This window comes from Sebastes umbrosus, chromosome 4, assembly GCF_015220745.1.
Source record: "Sebastes umbrosus isolate fSebUmb1 chromosome 4, fSebUmb1.pri, whole genome shotgun sequence".
Lineage (NCBI taxonomy): Eukaryota > Metazoa > Chordata > Actinopteri > Perciformes > Sebastidae > Sebastes > Sebastes umbrosus.
In genome coordinates, this window is record NC_051272.1 from 16,076,670 (window position 1) to 16,085,613 (window position 8,944).

Consider the following 8,944-nt stretch of genomic DNA (forward strand, 5'->3'; position numbering starts at 1 on the left):
CTTATCTCTTTGTTTCTTCCCTTGCTCTCCTTCTATTTTCTCTCCCATTCTCTCCCTCGACTTCCTGCTATCTCTCCCCCTCACTCACACCCTCACTCAATCTTTCTCTTTCTCCCTCCCCTCCCCTCCCTCGCGCTCACTCTCATTCCCTATCTCTCCCTCCTCCTCCTCCTCCCTCCTCACCCCCCCTCCGCTCCCCTTTCTCTCTATCTTTCTCATTCTCGCAGCACTCCCAGCCGCTGATGATTGATCAAGGTTTTCAAGGTTTGCCCTTTCCTGTTATTTAGTAGGAAATGTTTATGCACAGTCCTCAGCCTTATACAGTCACAATTGGCATGTGTCCACACAGTGTTTGTTGCGCTCGCCTGCACCTATACATACATTTTAATTTTTTTCTACTAGTTTAAAAAAAGGTTTAAGGTAAGCTCTGGTATAATAGAATACCTGTCTAATTATCAGGATCATCTTCAGTGCCGACTACTTCAGCACACAACCTGTACTTAGCCCGCAGGTACTCTGCCGCACTGTTTCTCAACACAGCCTGAAAGAAATCTGGAAGTTCAATAGTTAATGTCTTCCCTTGCTGTTTTTCCTTTTCCTCACTCTCTCCGTCTCTCTATCTCCTTTCCTCTCTCCATTCCCTTTGCTCTCACCCCCCCCCCCCTTCCTCCCTCCTCCACCTCCTCCTCTTCTTCATTCTGCACCCCCCCCATCCTCCTCCTCCCCTTTCTCTTTTCTCTTGCTGATGGACTCTTCTTTTTTATTTTCACACTCCACCATCCCCCTTTTTTTCTTCTCTCTTTTTCTCCTTCTTTCCTTTCACTGCATTTTCTTTCAACCCTCCGTCTATCTCTCTTCCCATCCCCACCCCACCACTCCACCCACCCCCATCTCCACCACTCCTCCTCTTTCTTTTCTCTCTCTTTTATTCTTTCTCTTTCTTTTGCCACATCCTTTCTTATGCCTCCACCCCCCCCCCTCCCCTCCTCCTCCTCCTCCTCCTCCCCCGTCTCTCCTTTTTCCTTCTTCCTCCTTTTTTGCTGCATTCTCTTCTTCCCTCCCCCACCCCGGCTCTCTTTCCTCTCTCCCTTTTTCTTTCTGTCTCTCTCACCCCCCCTCCCTCCTCCTCCCTCCTCCTCTTCCTCCACTCAGCTTCACTCCCCCTCCCTCTGCTTCTTCTTTCTTCCTTATTCTTTCTCCCCCACGTCTGTCTCCCTCCCTCCCTCTCTCCTAACTGCTTTTCTCTCCTTTCTTTCTCCTTCTTTTTTCTTTTGTCACTCATTCTTCTGAATTTCTCAGACAGTATACTTCAGGCTGTCTCAATAGTTAATTAGTTTGAATCTAAGAAATAATGGCAGCAAACTACACGGTCTGTGGAAAGTTAAAATTTTAGCATTTCTCAGACATTATCTGTCTGACTGTTTTGCTGCTGACAGACGCACCTCCACCCATAGTCTCTCTCTCTCTCTCTCTGAGTGTTTGTGCGTGTTGTGAAAGTGTGTACGTGCCTCTGTGTGCGCCTGCATACATACATATATATAAACATGTTTGTGCGTGTCATATATACATCTGTGGAGAAACTGCTGATTAGATTTCGTAACTGTTTGTTGCGTTTGCTCGTAATAAAAAAGAAAAAAAAGAAAAAAAGGAAATGCAAAGTATAAAGTGTGATCAAGAAAAGATAGAGCTTGTGTGCCTTCAAGAGAAATGTGTGTTGAAGGGTCATGCTGAATTGTATGTAGTGAGAACGGGAGATAAGATGTGTGTGTGTGTGTGTGTGTGTGTGTGTGTGTGTGTGTGTGTGTTTGTAAGAGAAAAGAGGAGAGAAAGAGAAGTGAGATGGGAAGGAGAGGGTGGGAGGAAGAGAAAGAAATGGGGTGATGCTGTGTGTGTCTGTGTGTGTGTGTGTGTGTGTGTGTGTGTGTGTGTGTGTGTGTGGGGTGGAGGGCTGGTGGAGGGGGGGGGGAGGCAGGCACAGTCAGTTCTGATAACAGCAACAGTAGGAGGAGGATGAGCCGTGGGACCGCCCCACTCTCCCACAGATATAAATAGGAGGTGGATTTTTTTACTCCACTCATTTCTCCTGAAGGATGAGATCCCTGAAACACCTCAAACATCACTCCAGGAACAATGTGGTGAGTTTGTAAGCTAGAGATGGAGGAAGATGTGTTGCTGTTAAAGGTTAGGGTGGGGGGTTGGGGGGGGGGTTACTTGTTTGGCAGTTTATTAGTGAGCTATTTACACTCTTGTGTAAGTGTGAAGGGGAAGCGAGATTACTTTTCACATTCATATGACTACCGCAGTCTTTTTTTTTTTTTTTTTTAAAGATAAGAGTTTCTATATGTGCCGCTTGTTTTCTCTGCTGCCGCCTCTTAATTGTTTGTCCTTAGGTGTCTCTCGGATGCAACTTTAAATGTGAAAGTACGGACTCTTGCAATTACTACCCTACCTTCTCTGTCTCCTTGTCATTTGTCTTTTTCTCTTTCATTTTGTCAGCCTTTCATTTTGCTGTGCTTTTTCTTCTCTCTCCGGCTCCCCCCCTCCTTCCCTTCCCCTCTTTCTCTCTCTCTCACTCACTCACTCTGTCTTTCTGTCTCTCTCCGCCCCCCCCCTCTACCACCACCACCACCACCCCCCCCCTGCACACCCCCTCCCTCTCCTTTTCCTTTCTCTCTTCCCTCCTCTCACATGCTCACTCAATCTCTCCTTCCCCTTCCCTCCCCTCCCTCTCCTCCCCTCTTTCTTTATCTTTCAGCCCCTCCATCTCATTTCTCTCTCTGTCTCCCTCCCTCCACTCCTCCCCCGCCCACAGCTCTTTCTCCTTCTCTCCATATACCTCCCTCCCTCTCTTTTCTCTCTCTCTCTCACACACACACACACAGACACACACACACACGCTTTCAAACACACACCCAGTCTCTTTCCTTTTCTTTCTCACAAACACACAGTCTGTCTGACTACTTTAAAAGCAGTAATTATAAATGACGTGGTTATCAGGGCATCCAGGTCTACTCCCCTCTCCCAACACACACTCACATGCACACACACACCTTTATTCCTGCTCTATCTCCTCTTCTTTTCTCCATCCATTCTTTTCTTTTCTCTCAGTATTGTGTCAGGAAAGGAAGCAGCTCTTGCTGGTGCGTATGGCACACAGAGTGTCTGAAAAGAAAGTAGGGGTCAGAGAGCTTCTCTCTATACATTTTCCTTTCCACTCAGATCCATGCTGAGAAATAACCTGAAACCGGTGGCCTGCAATGCTCGCTTCTCCTTTACCACAGACAGCCAGTTTGGTTCGTACCACAATTTCTTCCTCATAGTTCCGCTTTTACAGGCGGCGGGGTAAACATGTGCGTGTGGGTCTGAAACACTCGCGAACCATACAATTATGTTAGCGAGTCGTATATGCATCGGTCTGGAATACAGAATGAGCTCGAAGCTCAATCGAATGTCTGTTATGGATATGAGACTGCCTGCTGGCATATATCATCTTGTTAAGGAAGCCCAGTGTGGCAGGCATTATGAAGTCGGCTACGGCGGGTGTGGAGCTGAGACGCTCTGCTCCTCATGCATGGAACAGACAGCACCGGCGATGAGCTGACTTTGGTCAGCCAGGCTGCCCCGGGACCCCACAGGAAGTGCCGAGGACAGTCCGCGGAAGTCAACTTCCTGGCTGGACCTGCATCCCTCGTTGTGTTCTTTATTATTCTAAAGCCTGTCAAGGAAGGAAACGGGGTGCTAACACAGATCTGCCTTATCTCCTCAATCGAATGTTATTCAGAGCAAAGACACAAGGCGTAGTATGAATGTGGCGTTCACAGAGTAACCCTGAAAGTCTTAATATTCTCCCGGAGTCCAGGGAGAAGAAGATTGTGTAGCTTCTGGTGTCAGTTTGGATTCTTACTAAACTAAAAACATATGATAATTTCAATATTCTGGCAGCACAAAGCCTTTTGTTTGTATTAATAGGAAGGTTACCAATATCATGAGGCTACAATGGGGAAATGAGGTTATATGAGGAAACATTGTGTAAGGAGGGGTTTGAAACAAGTTCCTTTTCTTAAAACTCGCCTGTTCAATGTGTTTTCTTCCAGGAGGAGGAGAGTAGCCGCCTGGTGCGGACGTACCCTAAGATGACTGAGGGCCACGTGGACGTGGGCACGCAGACGGAGCCCGTGGTGGTGCTATCTCTGGCTCAGGCTGCCGTTCTCGGCCTCATCTCCCAGAATGAAATCTTTGGGGCTACCATCGCTCCGAATGGCTTCTACACGGGAGAGCCCAGAGAGTGTCCCCCTCCTCCACCTGAGGCGATGGAGTACGAGTACGCAGATCAGCTAATAGGGGCCAACGGTGACTACCTGGCGGAGCCCGCTGGGGAGCCGGAGCCCCAGCCCCACTGCAGTGAGAGAAGAAGACCCGGGCCTCGCGGGAGAACCAAAAGGCCCAAGAGCGAGGAGGGTCAACCGCACAAAGTAGCAAGTCCACATCAGGCTCAGGTGAAAGGTGAACGGCTTGAGTCTGACACCCCTCCCTCCTGCATTCACATGAACAGCAGGCGAAGTCCTGGCAAGTCAGAGGATTCAGTCACCAAACAAGGCTCTCTGAAAGAGGAGCAGGCCTGCGGAGACTGTCCCTCATGTGTCAGAGATACGCCCAGGCCGCAAACAGACGCACAGCCAGAACAGGAAGAAGAAGAAAACACTGGCAGAGAAAGAGAGAGGAAGGAAGAAGATTTGGTGGTAGAGGAAGAAGAAGAAGAGGAGGCGCTAAACCTCAAGACCAGTGGCGACACTGGCAGTCCTCTGGGGAGCCGCTATTACGAGTCCAACGAGGTGGCCTACGAGTCAGCGGACATGGCCCTGCCAGGGGAGTACGAGGAGAACGGCCAGGCCATGCTGTGGTCAGACCCAGAGGGCCTTGCCAGGCGAATGCAGATCGACCGGCTGGACATCAACGTACAGATCGATGAGTCGTACTGCGTAGATGTGGGAGAGGGTCTGAAACGCTGGAAGTGTCGCATGTGTGAGAAGTCATACACATCCAAATACAACCTTGTCACTCATATTCTGGGACATAACGGAATTAAGCCCCATGAATGTCTACACTGTGGAAAGCTCTTCAAGCAGCCGAGCCACCTCCAGACTCACCTGCTCACCCACCAAGGAACCAGACCTCACAAGTGCACCGTGTGTGAGAAAGCCTTCACGCAGACCAGCCACCTGAAGAGGCACATGCTGCAGCATTCGGACGTCAAGCCCTACAGCTGCCGCTTCTGCGGCCGCGGCTTCGCCTACCCCAGCGAGCTGAGGACCCACGAGAACAAGCACGAAAACGGCCAGTGCCACGTCTGCACCCAGTGCGGCCTCGAGTTCCCGACGTACGCGCACCTGAAGCGTCACCTGGCCAGTCACCAGGGCCCGACCACGTACCAGTGTACAGAGTGCCACAAGTCCTTCGCTTACCGCAGCCAGCTGCAGAACCACTTGATGAAGCACCAGAACGTGCGGCCCTACGTTTGCCCCGAGTGCGGCATGGAGTTCGTCCAGATCCACCACCTCCGACAACACGCTCTCACTCACAAGGTACTGGCAGCGCACACCCTCACACTTACTGAAACCCAAAATGATGCGTCTTTGTCTACCAGTTTGTGTTCAAAACAAAACCCAGAATAGGCCGGCCTCATGCAACCGCACATACTAAACCTATATTTAAAATGTCATTATCAGGATATAAACATATAAGGGATTACGGGAAGATGGGAAGTATTTGAGCTTCACTCAATCAGAGTAATCCTCTGTATGAATCCTCATAGGAAAATGGGAGGGTATATTGTACACTTGCACCACAGCCTTTCCTCCAAAACCAGTTGCTTTGTAAACATAGCCTTCAAAGGCCTTGAGTTTTTTTTTTGTTTGGCTCAACCCCCCACTTGCATGTGTTTTGTGTTGTGTGTCATTTGCAGAGCTACTTCCCTTTGTGTCTGATGAATCACCCTGGTCTTTCTCTCCATTTCATTATTTAGTTTATTCCATAGGGGGGGGGGGGGATCTTTTCATGGCATTTGCTTTTGTTAAATATAAAACAAATTAAAGTTAAATTTAAGTTTAAAAAAAAGTTTATTCTTTCCATTGTTGGACTTTTTCCACTCCGTCTTTCAACACTTGGAGGGGCTAATGCAATCTACATGTGTTTTCTCTACCGGTGACTCATTATTTATTTCCCCTCTAAAAACATATACTTAGCCAAATTAATTAAAAGCACTATTTTGTTTTTGCAGGGCATGAAAGAATTCAAGTGTGACGTCTGTGCCAGAGAGTTCACCTTGTCTGCCAACCTGAAGAGACACATGTTGATCCACGCCAGCGTGAGGCCCTTCCAGTGCCACGTCTGCTTCAAGACCTTTGTCCAAAAGCAGACCCTTAAAACGCACATGATTGTCCACCTGCCCGTCAAGCCTTTCAAATGCAAGGTGAGTGAAGCAAGTGGAGTTTTACTTCAAGGAAAAAAAAAGTTGATGAAGCGGGTAGAGGTTAACTGACTACTGCGCTCTTGTCTCTCAGGTGTGCGGAAAGTCTTTTAACAGAATGTACAACCTCCTCGGCCACATGCACCTCCACGCCGGCAGCAAGCCCTTCAAGTGCCCTTACTGCAGCAGCAAGTTCAACCTGAAGGGCAACCTCAGCCGACACATGAAGGTCAAACACGGCATCATGGACACCTCAATAGACGGGCATGGTGAATACCTCCATTGATTAATTACGCTCTCTGCTTTGAAATAGATGAAACTCCTTGATGACATTTGAATTTGTTGATGGGTTATGCGTGGCGAATTTCCCAGTGGGACTCTTCATGTCGCATTATTGTCACTCAGTCTGCCCCTAATGCACTTTGACTCAGCATGTACTGTAATCGAGTGGCCAAGTGTTTTGATGTTTCTCTGTCACTCCCTCCCTGTGTGTTTAGTAAATATAGCAGTGCCTGGATTAGACATGCCTGTCTCTATCAGTAGAGAGTGATACTGAGGGAGTGGAGGGAGGAGAAGGGGGCAATCTACTGGCTCAATGAGGCTGTGTGTCTTTAGGAAGAGCTCTGTATGTGTGTGTTGTTCGGTGTGATCATATTTGTGTATTTGCTTTCTTCCTCAGAACCCCCCCCAGACCCAGAAGGCCAGGAGGACTACGAAGAGGAGAGCTTTGAATTCAGCGAGCGAGAAAACCGAGCCAACAACAACAACACGCCAGACATTGCTAAACTATCTCAAATGGAGTATTACAGCACCTATGGGAAGGGCGCAGGGCGCTTCAGCACTGCATGAATTATTGAAATGACCCCAAATTGAATATAAGTGTGAACTTATGAAAACGGGATTTTTTTTGTTTTTCTTTTTAAAAGGCTCGGGTTGTTCTTCAAGGGTGTGAAGAAACCCGGCCAACTGCACATTCATATGCACTGGAATCACTCGCTACAAAATTTGGAAATGTATACTTTTTACCTTATTGCATATTTTTCATCTCTAAAAAAAGCAAACAGCAAAATCTACTGAATAAATATATTATATTTGAAGAAAAGTGGAGTGTCAAAAATGGGAGCATTTAGGTAAAATAAAAAAAAAATCTATATGAAAAACAGGAACGTCATCTGAGCTGAATTTAAAAAACACATTTTTAGCCACAAGCATATGGTGATGATATACTGCACTTACTCATTCAGACAATCCCGGTGTCTCTCAGTCTGCTGGGGTAAACTAATGTGAAGGGTTAAAGAAGAGAACGCTTCATTTCACTTGCCAAAGCTTATCAAGTTGCAGAGGGTTAATGATTCACTTTGATTTATACTGTGATAAATTAAATTTGAGGTCTGCAAAATGGGTTCCATTGGATTTGCAATCCGTGTTTTGTTGTATAATACTGTACAGAATGTATCAGTCCACTTGTACGGTGGCTGGTACTGTAATCAGTGCGTTGCACTGAGGACCACTGTGTCTACTTTTTAGGTTTTGCATTAACAAGCATCACCCTGTATTGATCTCTAGTCTTTGAATGTAATTGTTTCTGTGGAATGTTTTCAGACGCTAATCAAAAAACCCTTAATAATGGTAGGACCCCTTTACCAAAGAATTGGATCAAATCTTGCAGCTACACAGGGACTGTGAGTCTCTATTCCTTGCTGTTGTGTTGAGCTGGGACATCGGATTTCTTTGGGTCCAATCGCAGACCTCATGAAATTACATTCAGGTTCCCCTCCCACCCATCTGTAGATCTCCTCAAAAGATTACCACAGAGAACAGACGGTGGTACAGCTTCTCTTTCAACAAGCCTCACCATTCCCCCCCCCCCCATCCAGGCCTTCACGAGACAAGACTGCAGCATTTCTCAAAAGCAATGCAAACCCTGCATTCATATTGCAGTTTTTTTTATGGATGAATCTCAACAAGAAGTGTCCCCAAAAAAAAAAAAAAACTGAAGACACAAATATTAAGTGCCCCAGTGTGTCTGCAAGAGCATGCCATCCATCATGCTGTACACTGGTCTCAAGTGATGAACGACAACCTCCCAACATGTGACAGGGCCACGGACCTTGTGGAAAATGATTTGGGAAATGCTCAATATATTCAGTTTCCCCAGTGCTTAGCTTTTCAAACTTGTAACCTGCAAAAGCAAGGTATCCATTTGCGATGTTGATATAGCGCATATAAAATAAAAAAATTGCTCAATTTTGTGAGTTTTTCCAGCTTCTGTGTTCATTCCATCACAGTTTTAGTGATGATACAAAAAGGGGAAGATGTTCAGCTTAAATGGCTTTCTGTATTAGACATTAGTGTGGAGATAATGTGGATAGAAATGTATGTACAATGTTGTGTACCAGACTGTAAAATAATAAATTTATTTACCTTTAAAATGGCTCACCTTTGTTTGCTTTGAAACAACAACAAAACATACCGATA

The 8,944-nt window shown here is 46.7% G+C and overlaps 1 protein-coding gene across 1 annotated transcript; it reads left to right on the forward strand.

Moving 5' to 3' along the window:
- Window positions 1-2,011: 2,011 nt before the first annotated feature.
- On the forward strand, window positions 2,012-8,898 carry znf710a (zinc finger protein 710a). The gene is made up of 5 exons (XM_037766274.1): window positions 2,012-2,135; window positions 4,095-5,582; window positions 6,278-6,469; window positions 6,561-6,735; window positions 7,146-8,898. The coding sequence occupies exons 1-5, from the start codon at window positions 2,091-2,093 to the stop codon at window positions 7,313-7,315; spliced, it is 2,070 nt and encodes a 689-aa protein (XP_037622202.1). The 5' UTR covers window positions 2,012-2,090; the 3' UTR covers window positions 7,316-8,898.
- The last annotated feature ends 46 nt before the right edge of the window (window positions 8,899-8,944 follow it).